The sequence below is a fragment of the Pseudorca crassidens genome, chromosome X (assembly GCF_039906515.1).
Source record: "Pseudorca crassidens isolate mPseCra1 chromosome X, mPseCra1.hap1, whole genome shotgun sequence".
In the NCBI taxonomy this organism is placed as follows: Eukaryota; Metazoa; Chordata; class Mammalia; order Artiodactyla; family Delphinidae; genus Pseudorca; species Pseudorca crassidens.
Genome location: NC_090317.1, coordinates 70901325 through 70916879, shown reverse-complemented (window position 1 = coordinate 70916879; position 15555 = coordinate 70901325). Strand labels below are relative to the sequence as shown.

The window sequence follows — 15555 nt, the reverse complement described above, 5'->3', positions numbered from 1 at the left end:
CAGAGCTGGAGAGATACAGCACATATCTGTTACCACTGTGCTATAGCAGTTAAATGGAAGGAAAATAACTGATAGGTACTCTTTGAAAGGAAGATCGCCAGAGTTGATAGTTCGAGGAATCAAATTTCACCTTTCCAAAGGATCACCTGATTCTGTCCCTGGAATATCAGTGTGCTAAGGGGAGAAACATAACTAAAGGTTTTGAAGTCCTGGTTGAAGTGTTCTTCAGGTCATTACCAAGGGCAATGAAGCAAAAAGTGGCACCTATGAGACTATGAATGAGATCTATGAATGAGTACAATAGTCTTCTTGGCCTTCTAAATCTGTCACAATCATAATGGTGTGATGTCCCCTTGAAAGTCTTTGGCAAACTAGGCCTTTGACAGAAAAACAAAAATTGGTCACACCAGTAGAGTCTCTGGACTATTAGCATCACTATGACTGCATTTATTTAGTAGTTTTCATCCAAGAAAAAAAATAGGTAAGAGCGTCTCATAAAGCTTCCCAGATGCCACAGTTGTTTTACTGTAGTAACATTTGTTATTAACAGCACATTGCTACAAATAACATTTCTACTCTACAATAGCTACAAAGAAAGTGAGTCTTTATCACCACATTCATTTGATTAGCAGTAAATGTATCACAATGTCCCACAATATCCAACCATGGCCAAAAAGCAGAGAAGTGATGATTTTTGAAATCTCATTTATAAACACTGCAACAGTAACAGTTATGGAGAGAGACTAAATTATCAGTAATGTCAAAATAACAAATCAACTGTTTCATTTTAATGTTTTCTTCTAGGTTTTATCCATAAGAGCACATGACTTTTATATAATTGCAGTGATATCATAGTCATGTCATATCTCAGACAAGGAGACTGATAATTTCATGGGGGGTGTGTGAAATAAAGAGACATCTACAATGTATTATGCTCACCTTCTGCAAAACTTTCCATACTTTTTGATAAAATCCAATTGGGACTCTGTTTAGTGCTCCATCCAGCCTTCTTCGGCGTTGCCATTGACCTTGACGACTATCTTTAGATGTCTGTTGACCACATGCACTAGGGAAGGACCCAATACTTGGACTCATAGAGGTTCCAGGTGACTTGGGAGAAAAGTAGAGGAAAGAACATAAATCAAGAGTTATCTGTTTCTATGATTAAAGTATTATAGCACAATGAATAATAAACACACTCAGCAGAATTATAAACCACAAATTAAGTGTAACACCCAAGACAAAAAGGTTATAGAGAAGCTAGAAGACTTATGAGTAGATAGCAGCAATGTAAACAGGTATGAGCCTTTCAGAAAGCATCTAGTGATACATAAGAAAAGCCATAAAAATACTGATGACATGGGAGGTTCTTCACTGTCTCTTTGCCAGGTTATTTCTGTTAAACTTCTAACTGGTCTATGGCTTGGTTTGTTGCTCCTGTAGGCTATAACACAAGTCTCAATTTAAAAGAATTGAAATAAGACACAAAGTATATTATCTTACTACAATGAAATTAAATTAGAAATCAGTAACAAAAGGAAATTTGGGAAATTTACAAATATGTGGAAATTAGACAACACATTCCTAAATAACCAGTGGGTTAAGAAAGAAATCACAAGGAAAATTAGAAAACACTCTGAGATGAATGAAAATGGAAACACAACATACCAAAACTTATGGGATGCAGCTAAAACAGTGCTTAAAGAGAAGTTTATTTTATAAATGCTTGTATTAAAAAAGAAGAAAGATCTCAAATCAATAACCAAACTTTCTACCTTAAGACAATGAAAAAAAGAAGAAAAGAAGAGCAAATTAAACTGAAAGCAAAGAGAAGAAAATAACAAAGACTGTAACAGAAAGAAAAATAGAGAACCAAAAATAATAGAAAAAAATCAATGAAACCAAAAATTTGTTTCTTTGAAAATAAACATCAAAAAAATTGACAAATATTTAGCTAGACATACCCAAAAAATAAAAAAAGGAAATGTATTAAAGTCAGGATAGAAAAAGAGGACATCACTTCCAACCTTAAAGAAATAGAAAGGATTATAAGGACATACCATTGGCAGTCACATGTCAACAAATTATTGATATATAACTTAGGTGAAAACCACAAGTTCCTAGAAAGACACAAACTATCCAAATGGACTCCAGAAGAAACAAAATCTGAATAGATTTATAACAAAGAGATATAACTAGTAATTACAAAACTTTCACAGAGAAAAGTCCAGGTACAGGTGGCTTCACTGGTTAATACTACCAAACATCTGAAGAAGAATTAATATCACTTCTTCACAAACACTTCCAAAAAAGAGAAAAGGAAGGAACTTCCCAACTCATTCTATGAGGCCAGTATTAGCCTTACACCAAAATCAGACAAAGACATCACAAGAAAACTACAGATCAATACCCCTTATGAACAGAGGTACAAAGATCCTCAACAAAACACTAGCAAACCTAAAAATTCAGCAACATATAAAAAAGATGATACACCTTTTAATACACACAATGAAGTAGAATTTATTCCAGGAGTTCAACGTTGTTTTAACATCTGGACATCAATCAATGTAATACACCCTATCAACAGAATAAAGGATAAAACCCATATCATCCTAATAGATGCAGAAAAAGCATTTAATAAATTCTAACACCGCTTCAATGATAAAAAACACTCAACAAACTGGGAACAAAGGGGTTCTTCCTAAATCTAATAGAGGGCATCTACAAAAAACCCACAGCTGACATCATAATGAATGGTTGATGACTGAATGTTTTCCCTCCTAAGATCAGAACAAGACAAAGATGTTCAATCTTGCTACTTCTATTCAGTATTGTACTGGAGGCTCTATCCAGGGCTATTAAGAAGGAAAACAAAAGTCATTCAGAGTGGAAAGTCATTTGCAGATGACATGATCTTGTATATAAGGAATTCACTAAAAAACAATTAGAACTAATAAATGAGTTCAGTGAGGCTGCACGATATAAAATCAATATACAAAAATTAATTGTATTTCTAAACAGTAGCAATCAACAATCTGAAAATGAAATTAAGAAAACAATTTTGTTTAAGACAGCATTAAAAAGAATAAAATACTTAGGAATAAATTTAATGAAAGAAGTGTAAAACATACACTGTGAAAACTACAAAACCTGTTGAAAGAAATTAAAGACCTAAATAAATAGAGATCCTATTTTCATGGATCAGAAGACTTAATATTGTTAAAATGGTAATACTCTCAAAACTGATCTATAGATTGAACACAATCTTTATCAAAATCCCATTGGGTTCTTTGCAGAAATTGACAAGCTTATCCTAACATTCATGTGAAAATTCAAGGGACCCATGATAGCTAACACAATCTTAAAAAAGATCAAAGTTGGAGGACTCACAATTCCCAACTTCAAAATTTATTATAAAGCTACAATAATCAAGACTGTGTCAAGAAGACACTGCTTTGGGAAAACAAGTGTTCTCCTTACTTGCTGCAAGTAATAAATCCTTCCTTCTCTGGAAAAAAAAAAGGCTGCGTCATACAGGCATAGGCTAGGCATGTAGATCAGTGAAATAAAATTGGGAGTTCAGAAATAAACCACTGCATTTTTGTCAGTTTTTAACAAGAGTGTCAAGAAAAGTAAATGGAGGAAAGACAGTCTTCTATCTAAGAGATAGTGCTAGAACAACTGGATAGTCACATTCAAAAGAATGAAGTTGGACCCCCTACTACACACCATACACAAAAATTAAGTCCAAATGGGTTACTGTGCAAAAAAGAGTTAATATAGAAGGCCAGAAATGCTATTCTTGGAAAGCCCTGATTATAAGATTGGCCCTTGGTTGGCATTTGGAGAGCTGGATTTTGGGAGGGTTTCCACCATTCTCAGAATTGATTAACAGTGGCTTATTGTGCCTAAACTGTTTGTGGAAACTCTATGGTTTATGTTGAACATTTGCTTTCCCTCTGGGAGTCTAGAGTTTTGGTACATGCCAGACAGAGGCTGTTTATGTGACCAGCCCCCAGTAAAAACCCTGGGTGCTGAGTCTTAAATGAAATTCCCTGGTTGGCAATATTTCATACATGTTGTCACAACTCATTGCACGGGGAGTTGCATCCTGTGTGACTTTACTGGGAGAGCACTCCGGAAGCTGGTGCCTGTTTTCCCTGGACTTTGTCCAATGCACCTTTTCCCTTTGCTGACTTTGTTTTGTATTCATTTGCTGTAATAAGTCATAGCTTTGAGTATGCTTAGTCCTGTGAGTCCTCCTAGTGAATCACTGAACCCGAGAGGTGGTCTTGGGGACCCATAAACATAATCATAGACCTAATTGTAAGAGCTAAAACTACAAAACTCTTAAAAAATAGGAATAAATCTTTGTGACCTTGGGCTAGGCAACGCCTTCTTAGATAGGACACTAAAAGAAAAATTAGATGAATTGGACTTCACCCGAACTAAAAACTTCTGTTCTTCAAATGACACTATCAAGAAAGTAAATTGCGTGGTTGATATGCTTCAGAGAAAAAAAAAAGTGAAAAGCAACACACAGAATGGGAAAAACTATGTGCCAATCAGATATCTGATAAGGGACTTGTATCCAGAATACATAAAGAACCTTTAGGGACCTGTATCCAGAATATATAAAGAATCTTTACAACTCAACAATAAAAAGACAAATAACCCAATTAACAAATGGGTAAAGGATCTGAATGGACATTTCTCCAAAAGAAGATAAACAAACAGTCAATTGGCACATGAAAAGATGTTTAATATCATAAGCCTTAGGGAACTGCAAATCAAAACCACAATGAGATATCACTTCATACCCACTAAAATGGCTAGAATCAAAAAGATGGACAATAGCAAGGATTGGTGTGGATATGAAGAAATTGGAACCCTCAGACATTGCCAGTGGGAATGTAAAATGGTACAGTCCCCTTTGGAAAACAATTTGGCAGTTCCTCATGCTAACCATAGTTACCAAATGACCCAGCACTTCTCCTAGATGTATATCCAAGAGAAATAAAAACATATGTCCACACAAAAACTTGTACATGAAGGTTCATAGCAGCGTTATTCATAACAGTCAAAACCCAGAAACAACTCAGATGTTCATCAACTGATAAATGGATAAATAAAATGTGGTGTATATCAATACAGTAAGGTATTGTTCAGCAATATAAAGGAATGAAGTATTGGTACACGCTACAACATAAAACTTATAAAAGTAAAGGATAAAATACATTGGGGAAAGTGTTTCTTTGACAGTTTAGATTCAGAAATAAAATAAAAAGAAGGTAATAGAAATATTTTCTGAGAAAAGAACTTCTTACATTTTAATTTGGATCAAATGCCTATATCACCACTGCTATGTAAAAGAGAAAAGTGCCCTAAGGCACTTCTATTGGCCAGTGACTATCACACTGATGCACCAAGTAGATGAACTCCATTTGATTTATCTTCATTGTCTTCGTCTCTACCATCAAGATCCTAGGCTGGGCTTCCCTGGTGGCGCAGTGGTTGAGAGTCCGCCTGCCAATGCAGGGGACACGGGTTTGTGCCCCTGTCCGGGAAGATCCCACATGCCGCGGAGCGGCTGTGCCCGTGAGCCATGGCCGCTGAGCCTGCGCGTCCCGAGCCTGTTGCTCCGTAACGGGAGAGGCCACAACAGTGAGAGGCCCGCGTACCGCAAAAAAAAAAAAAAAAAAAAAGATCCTAGGCTGCTGAAAGCGGAGTCAAACCACAAGGGCTATTCAGACTGTTTTCCAAAACCAAATATCAATAGTTCTGAGCTTTTAGATTAACTCCTCCTCTATGCCTCTGTCTTCCTTTATTAATGTAGATATGACAAAGTTGGCCAAGTCATACTACACTAATTCATTACAGGGTATATACTTGGTTAAAGTCAACAGAAATACCAATATTGTTTCCAAATTGTTTTCCATTTTTTGTTTGGTTGTCATCTGGCCTTAATCTCTTCAGCCTAAGAAATCTGAAATCATAGGCCATTATGGATTATTGATTTAAACCAAGGAAACTAAATCAGAGATCAGTCTTCCTAAACTGTAAGCGTCATGAGGGCAAGGACCACATTTGTTTTGTTCACTATTGTATGTCCAGTGCCTGGCACAAAATTGGCACTCAATTAATATTTACAAATGAATAAACAATAAGAATAGGTAACCCAGTGATTTTCAAACTTAAAAGTGCATCAGAATCACCTAGAAAGCTTATTAAAACACAGATTGCTGGGCCTCACCTCAGTCTTTCTGATTCAGTAGGCCTAGGATGAGAACAATATTTCACATCTCTAACAAGTTCCCAGCGGATACCGATGCTTTCCAGTGCCTGGCACATAGCAGGCATTTAATTAATTATATTAGTCAAAAGAATAAATGACTGAACAGATACTTAACAAATAAATACTTATTAAATTGAATTTTGTTTTCTGAAATGGAAAAGAGGTTGGAGTTGAACCCCCTCACCTGCCTTTTTGGAAAAGAAATGGAAAGATATCACCCTGCATGAAGTTGATTTATAAGTATAAATTTTACTTTTTGATTCTTTTTTTTCTTTTTGCAGCACGTGGGCCTCTCACTGTTGTGGCCTCTCCCGTTGCGGAGCACAGGCTCCGGACGCGTGGCCTCAACGGCCTATGGCTCACGGGCCCAGCCGCTCTGCGGCATGTGGGATCTTCCCAGACCGGGGCACGAACCCCTGTCCCCTGCATCGGCAGGCGGACTCTCAACCACTGCGCCACCAGGGAAGCCTGATTCATTTTTTTTCAGTCAATCTGATTGTCATATAATACAAGATAACAGCAGTTACCAGAAAAAAACAGTGACATCAAATCTACACCCAGGGGATGACTACCATTGGGCTATAAAAAATATTTGAGAAAATAAATTTTTAAAGGTGATGAGGCAAGGCAAACATTATGTGTTTTTAAAAGTTATTAGTAGAGTAAAATTACAGACTATTCAAGTAACTAGCCAGCATGTTATCATTAGAAAAGCTGATGAAATAGCCTGACTCTAAAAGTCATGGTAAAGGGTAAAATAAATAAAACTACCTTTACAAGTATTTTTTCTATAATCAGAAAAGAGGGCATTGGTGAGTGGCAGAGAAAAGGGCTTAGAACAATACAAAATACCAGACAGGCAGGTGAGGATGGAAATCGGTATTTAGAAGAAAGAAAGTAATGAAAATTTAGAGCTCTCAATCCTCGAAATTACAGTCCTAATGATTTTGGCTTTCTTAAAGTCCTATAGGCAGTGTATGTGTAAAAAAAATTAAATGATATAGCTGGGTGGGTAGGTCAAGTCCTTAATATCATACTAATCTAGCTGGGAACATGGACTTCAAGTTCTAAATATATAATGAACATGTAAGTAATACTCTGTGACTATAAACAACCATGAAGTATTTAGCCAATCACTCTCAACCAAAACAAGAACTGTTTACCAGGAACATCACTTTAACTCTTCAGTATGAAATGTAGTTCTTTAACCTTTCAGATAGGAAAATGGTCATATTATACAAATTGTCTAGGAAAAAATCCTGTAAAGTGAACACTTTTCTATCACAAGGCCCTTTCTTATTCCATTCTGGTCTTGTACTTGCATAATATAAACGTAAAAGGGTATCTGATAGGTATACCTAAATTAAGTTTACTTCAAGTTAAACATCAAGCATTGGCTCTTTATTTTCCTAAATGGTTTCTGACTCCTAAAACAAACAGACACACAAGCACACAAACAAGCAAAATTTCCATTTTGCCTTTCCTCTTCTGGACGTGTTTTAATATCGTAAGCTAGCATAAGTCTATTTTGGAAGTAGAAGGAGTAGTTTTAAGCTTTTCATTAAAAGACTTTGAAATCACACCATTTCCCAGAGTTCTGAAAAACACTATGGAAGTTTGTGTTAATTATTTCTTTGTATAACACAATAACTCATCTATTCTCATCTTCAAGGAAAAAATTAGTAACAGCCTACAGTATGATGTTTGGTGACTCCCACCAACTCTCAGATTGATTTATATGTTTTTCCTCTATGTGTTCACAACACCTTTCGTATACCTCTATCATGACAATGATAAAAATCTAATTTCTGGACAATAACTGAAAATAGATGTTTAAAAAAGCCCTTACCTAGTCTGGTTCTTAAAAGCAAGAAATGTAAGTCTACTTCCATAAAATTAATTCCAAAATTATGTATTAATCCTAACAAGAGGAATTCAAGGTTTCAATTTCTTGCTATCAGAAACAAGTTACTTTCCTCTTAAAATCAGCAAGATAGTTTGGCCCAGAAAAATGAAAGCTATCTGCAGAAAGATTGCTAAAAAGGAGAATCAAACAAGCTACTCTGTGGCTTATCTTATTTGTAAAAAAGCCATAAGCTCATGCATGTTTTATAGAACTAAAGGCAGGTTAATCTATATTAAAGGATCCCTACTTGTTTCACCTGACTCTCAGTTGAGATAGACAGTCTACGAAAGTCCACCTGAAAAATAAATGGCTCAAATTAAACTCAGAATATGAAACAAAATACATGATCTTAACAAAGTCTGAGTCCAAAAGAATGTTCTTAAATATGAAAGTATCCCAGCTCAGTTCCCAAGTAGTATCTTACCTGCTTTATCTCACTTTTTAACTGCATAATCCCAGTTCGTTCTGGTTTGGTTGCTCCAACAGCACCAATCTCACGGATAGAAATAGCAGGGCTGATATTTGAATCAGTGAGACGAACTATATAGCATGACAGATTAAAGAGAAAGAGGGAGGATAACCAGGTTCAAATTTTTTTCTCCACCACATTTAAAAGACTTAGATGTATGTCCTCCTTTTATGTTAATAATAATAAAAACCAAACAACCAACTAAACCTTGCTATTCAAAGTGTGGTCCACAGGCCTGCAGCATTAGCTTCACCTAGAAGCTTGTTAGAATTTTAGGCCCAACTCTAGAATTAAAGCCTGCAGTTTAGCAAGATACCCAGGTGATTCTTATGAACAGTAAGGCTTGAGGAACACTGCTTTATAACTATCTAAGGTCTAGTATCCATCCATCTGACATTATATATTTATTTATTCTAAGTCTAAAAGTTAAGCATGAGAGATAACTCTTTTAATTTGCTCTGATGTTTTAGGTACTTGATATCAAATACCACTACCAAACCACCAAGTGCAGGTGTAAGGTTAATTTGTGATAGACCCCTAAACGTATTTGAATTTAAAAATGAAAGGATGTATCAGGTGCACTGTAGCAGCTACACACACACACACACACACACACACACACACACACACACACACACACACCACTATAAGTGCTACTGAATTATTGCCAACTGGAATACAAGAAAGTTTCAGATGATACAGGTTGCTAGTTGTCCTAAAGTAGAGTCTTAAGATAATGTAAGGGAATGTATAAAACAGTCCAAAACAAAATATGCTAGTAATCTACTTAACTGACATATCATTTAAGGGAAAAAAAGACACACAGTGGTTTCCAAATCTTGTTCCAGAAGACAGCTTTGGTTTTAACTTTCATATACTGGGGTCCTATTTATTTGGGAGAAAAGTTCCGCTGATAAAAGAAACACTTTAAAATCAATGAGACATTTAAAACAAACATTCTGAAATAGAAATGCAGTGATTCAACCTTACCGCTTCGTTCCACGCCAAACTCCTTGCCACTGAGAATGTGATGCAGGAGGTTCTTCATGGCTGAAGGACTGAGATTCATCAGGCCATCTGTGGCTTCCTCAGCTACTCAGCAGAAATGTTAGAACAGAGGGATTTCTAATTGACCTGCCACTCTCACCCTATTTTTTTCTCTATTTCCTTTCTTGCTTAGAATTTCTGAGTCACTTGATTGGAAGAAAAAAACGCAGACGTAGAGAATGGACTTGAGGACACAGGGAGAGGGAAGGGTAAGCTGGGATGAAGTGAGAGAGTAGCATTGACATATATACAGTACTGAATGTAAAATAGATAGCTAATGGGAAGCAGCTGCATAGCACAGGGAGCTCAGCTCGGTGCTTTGTGACCACTTAGAGGGGTGGGATAGGGAGGGTGGGAGGGAGACACAAGACGGAGGGGATGTGCGGATATATGTATACATATAGCTGATTCACTTTGTTATACAGCAGAAACTAACATAACATTGTAAAGCAATTATACTCCAATAAAGATGTTAAAGAAAATAAATTTCCAGCACCATACTGCCTAGGTATTCATCCTCCAACAGATTCTTAATAATTTAAGGACTGATTATCCAGTTTATGGATTAACTAGGCCCTTGATTTCTTCTTCACCCCTCTTCCACATCATTAGGATACTCAGTAGAATCTTTATTTGAAAGTGGGAAGAATGAAAGGAGTACAATGGAACTGGAAACCAGTCGGAGAAAGCAATGATTGTATCTATGAAGATGGGCTAAAATAATCAAAACTTCTCTCTATCTGGAAATATGGGGATTTAAAAAGAGAATAGATATGAATCTATGAAATTATGAAGAATATTGAGAATATAACTTGAATTTGTTCATCAACATCAGACACCTATTATGAGTTTACTACATGTAGGTCATGATTTTAAACAATGTTAGTACAAACAGGTATGACATGGTACTTGACCTTGTGAGGCTGACCAACTATTTGGGAAAGACTGGACATGTAAACAAGATAAACAACAGTAAAACATGGCATGGCTATACTAAGTGTCAAATGAGAGGTAGAGACAATAAATGCTTTGGAAATAAGAGGAGACATCAATCTCCAAGGATGGGGACTGATAAAATTAGTGGGAAGTACTGTTGAAGTGGGAGGTAGAGGCCAGACTGTTGAGGGTCTTGAATATCAGACCCAGGGATCTTGACTTTATCCTAGAAGAAATAAATAGCCATGGTTTGATGAATCCACAGGAAAAAAAAAATCTGTAATGGGCAATTAAGGAAAAGTGAAGAATGTTTGCGGATTTATCCCTTCTTGAGGTTTATTATTGAATAATCAGACTCTCATAAAACATCACTTGATACCAAAGCTTGAGAAAAAAATATATATATACATGTAATCTTATAACAATGTGCTGAACTGGCGATCATTTGGAATCAGGCAGACTTGGACTCAAATTTCACTATTTACCAGTTATGTAACTTCGTGCAAGTTATTAACCTTTCTGAGTTTCATTTTTTAAAAATTGCTCATTAGCTTTATTTAAAGAATTTAAAATTTTTATACAATTTTAAAGGTTACTTTCCATTTACAGTTATTACAAAATATTGGCTATATTCCCTGTGTTGTACAATACATTCTTTTTTTTTTAACATCTTTATTGGGGTATAATTGCTTTACAATGGTGTGTTAGTTTCTGCTTTATAACAAAGTGAATCAGTTATACATATACATATGTTCCCATATCTCTTCCCTCTGGCATCTCCCTCCCTCCCACCCTCCCTATCCCACCCCTCCAGGCGGTCACAAAGCACCGAGCTGATCTCCCTGTGCTATGCGGCTGCTTCCCACTAGCTATCTACCTTACGTTTGGTAGTGTATATATCTCCATGCCTCTCTCTCGCTTTGTCACAGCTCACCCTTCCCCCTCCCCATATCCTCAAGTCCGTTCTCTAGTAGGTCTGTGTCTTTATTCCTGTCTTACCCCTAGGTTCTTCATGACATTTTTTTTCTTAAATTCCATATATATATGTGTTAGCATACGGTATTTGTCTTTCTCTTCCTGACTTACTTCACTCTGTATGATAGACTCTAGGTCTATCCACCTCATTACAAATAGCTCAATTTCGTTTCTTTTTATGGCTGAGTAATATTCCATTGTATATATGTGCCACATCTTCTTTATACAATACATTCTTGAGCCTATTTTACATCCAATAGTTTGAGTTTCAATTCCTTTTACCATCAGTAAAAGTGAGATAAAAATACCTTCTCCAGTTGGTTGTTGTAAGGATTAAATGAGATAATATATGTAAATAAAAAGCAAAAAGTACAGTGTCTGGCATATGGTAGGTATAAAATAATCATTAGCTTTATTCCTTTAAAGGGTTATTTAAATATACATTATCTCATGTAATTTAGGTTAGATTCAAACCAATAAATTTAGCTACTTGCTAACAGCTCAATTAAAAGCCTTTTGGGGAAATTTAACTGAAACAATGGCTAAAATTGAGTTTTGCAACTGTGATTTTATCTTTGTATTCAATCCCTATCTCTATTACTTTGCCATTCTTGTTGAAATCAAATACCGAAGGAAAAAATAGTCATGCCACGGGGTCTCCCCATAATTCTGTGCTACAGCTTCCAAAGGCCCCATCTATTCTTCTAACTAAAATTGCTACCTTGCCAAATATACCTATAGCTAATATCAAAAAGAGTCTTGTCAGATAAATATGAATAGAAATATTGCCTTCCTTTATTTGATCCTGATGTTGACTAGACAGAATACTGACACTATAATCAAACTGATGTGGTGACTCAATCTGACAGCCAGAGGTGGCCATGCCTGAATCAGAATTGAACCCAGTCTATCACACTTAGTTTGATGTATGCCTCGGATCACTCTAGGAGTTAGTAGGAATGTCATTGGGAGTGCAGAGCCCCTAGGAGGTGGAATTTTGAAGTTGATAACTAATATATAAATTTGTCATAGCAGTCCCTTGACTTGTATAGAGACTGACTAACATGGGAACAAGACTGCTATATGCAGCTTCTGAGCTACCGATAAAAATCTTTTAGATTCCTTTCCCTCCTGATTCAAAACTCAATAGAACTCTATTAAAAGTGAATTCTGCCTCAAACAGTTACTTAATTGAATACCTGAGCATCGAAGGGAGTGGGCCAGTTCTGTTGCCATAACTTGTATGATCAGACCAATTCGAAGTCGAAACATTTCAGCAAAGAGGCCAGGCTGAGTTCGCATATACATGGCTAGATATACCATTATTTCCTGTGCATGGAATGAATATAGACAAAAATTATGCCCTAGATCTCACAAGGCTTATTTTGTGGTCTTCAGAAATTGCCAGATCAACTGAAAACAAACTTTTAAATATCAATCACCAGATTAGGCTTTATAATTCTGCTCACCTGTGTAAGAATTGAAATGCTCATGTCCCCTTCACTGGCTTCATCTATCAGCTGAGTGAGTACTTCATAGGGCAGAGGTCTAAGGAAGAGGACAGTGAAGAAAGACAAAATTCTGCAACTACTTAAAGCTAAATTTATTGAGAAAATAAAAAAGCTCCTCCCAAGTCCAAGTCAGTGTCTCAACATCTCATCATTACTGGTAGCATTCTGGTTCTTTCAGTCTTCATAGTTCACTGCCTCCCCAAAGCACTCTGGCCCATATCAACTCAGGAGAGCTCTGCTCTCCCGTCTCTAAGCCTGGATTGCCCTTCTCCTTCCAAATTGTATTTAAAACTCACCCCATGACGTCCTTCCAGACCAGTCTTTCATGGTTAATTCTTAACATTTGACAAGTAACTATTATGGCTAAAAAGTAATAAACTAAATTTAAGCTGTGCCTTTTGGAAGACATTTTATTACTTTACAATCACACCTTATAGAGTTATACTGATTTTTTATAGTTTCATCAGTTTACACACACACACACCCTCCTACACTTCTGACTCTCCTGTTGATACTAAGCACTCTGGGGGCATGGGGCATGCCATCTTCTTTTGGATTGCCCACAGTAGCCACAAAATTGATCTGATTTGTAATAAAAGGTTCTGTTTGCCAGGAATAAGGTGTTATGGATTGAACTGTGTTCCCTCTAAGTTCCTATGTTGAAATCCTAATCCCTAGTATCTCAGAGTGTCTTTACAGAGGTAAGCTAAAGTGAGGTAATTGGGTGGGCCCTAATCTAATATGACTGGTGTCTTTTATAAGTGAGAAATTTGGACACAGAGACACACAGAGAGAGAAGAAATGTGAAGAGACATAAGGAAAAAACAGCCATCTATAAGCCAAGGAGAGAGGCCTGGAACAAAGTCTAGAGTATAGCTGATTTTTTGTGGGGGCTAATTCCAGTTGCCCTGTTTGTTTGTTTTTTGAATAAAACGTTTGGTAAAGCCAATAAGTAAAAACAAACAAACAAAAAAACCCCAAAAGAGCAAAATACATTTGAGTACTACTCCCTGTGAGCCTTCTCTTTCATTTACTCATGTCCTATCACTACCAACATTCTCACATTCACTGTCCCTGATAGAAGCTCACACACGTAGGACATTATCATCCACTTATAGATTAGGACAAGAGAATTGCAGTCAGTCCACACAGCTCCTTAAAGTCTCAGAGGAGCTTCATCAAACCCAAACAAAAACCATACTAACGCAGAGATGGTCTTCTCTCGAGGTTCTGGAGGGAGTCCCACTGTCAAATGTTTCTGGTGGGAGAGAAGGTCTGTGCAGGCCTAGGAATAAATAGTATAATAGTATTATCCTTCCCATAACACCTCACATTTCCACGAAATTTTCTGTTTTCAGCCTAGAAACCTTTGCTCCCCCTTAACTTAATGACACATCAATCTTTTCCTCAGGAAATGTGATGAAGATCAGAGAAGAGGGATTTCTAGGAAGGAACAATGAAGTATTTTTATCTCCTAAAAGGTAGGAACTTTTAGCCTAGTATAAATTCATTCTTAAGACCTAGAATCCTCATAGTTTATAACACCTCTATAAGTCTACAGTTTATATGCTTCAGTATTATATATTTGACATTCATAAACAAAAAAAGCTACCTGATAATCAGAAATGTTATGTGGGAAAAACAACATCTTAAACAGTTAGATGCTGTGGTGACTGCCTTAAAAAACAACTGCAGAAACCAATTTATAAAAAGCACCTCCATTTAGATTTGGTATAAATTCAAGAAGAATTTATAGTACCTCATCGAGTGCTTCCACCTTCTTCCTTAAGATTCCAGAGATGTATCGGATCAGGCCCCAGTGACGAATTTCTCCAACTTTGCTATAGAGCTCAGTAAGCAGCTCTCTGACTGTTGCACTCCCTTCATCATACAATCCAGTGTCCCAGTCAGGTCCTCTGGAATGTTAAAGGCAGGTCTACATTAATTATAAATAAAGCTACAGGCAACAATACTTTGTTTGTGTCATAGAGAATATGCCTGTTTTTGATAGGTTTCTCTCATTAGGAAATGAATGTTATTTACTACGAATTCTCGTAAAACTATTTTTAAGTTGGTACTGAAAGCCGAATACCTAGACAAGAATAAGTCTTAGTTTCAGTTGTGTTTTGACAAAATACATTCTTTTACCCTCTTAATGGGCTTCAAAGTAGCTGAAATTAAAGTCAAAGATTTAATTTAACTACTGAAAGTTCAGAAAGTATGCTACACTTAGGGAACTAATGAAGAAGTAAGAAGAATGTGTGCTTATTTTTAAAAGATACATATATACACACACACACACACACACACACACACACACACATCATATACATTATTGTCGTAAAAGTTCCTATACCACAAGTCAACTGTGAAGTACCATAAAAGATATATGAAGTGCTATGAAATTGGGGAGTTT

General features: G+C 36.4%; 1 protein-coding gene across 8 annotated transcripts in view; it reads right to left on the bottom strand.

Annotated features, from left to right (window-relative positions):
• The window catches only part of PHKA1 (phosphorylase kinase regulatory subunit alpha 1), a 131184-nt gene that overhangs the window by 7338 nt on the left and 108291 nt on the right, over positions 1–15555 (bottom strand). For 5 of the 8 annotated variants that reach the window (XM_067723856.1, XM_067723852.1, XM_067723857.1 and 2 more), the window contains 8 exons: positions 14899–15055; positions 14345–14424; positions 13098–13176; positions 12828–12957; positions 9661–9762; positions 8626–8741; positions 8449–8496; positions 940–1110 (listed from right to left, as the gene is read on the bottom strand). In XM_067723856.1, coding sequence (XP_067579957.1) covers positions 940–1110; positions 8449–8496; positions 8626–8741; positions 9661–9762; positions 12828–12957; positions 13098–13176; positions 14345–14424; positions 14899–15055 — 883 coding nt within the window. The remainder of the gene's footprint in view (positions 1–939; positions 1111–8448; positions 8497–8625; positions 8742–9660; positions 9763–12827; positions 12958–13097; positions 13177–14344; positions 14425–14898; positions 15056–15555) is intronic. The other 3 variants (XM_067723854.1, XM_067723858.1, XM_067723853.1) reach the window with 2 other exon arrangements.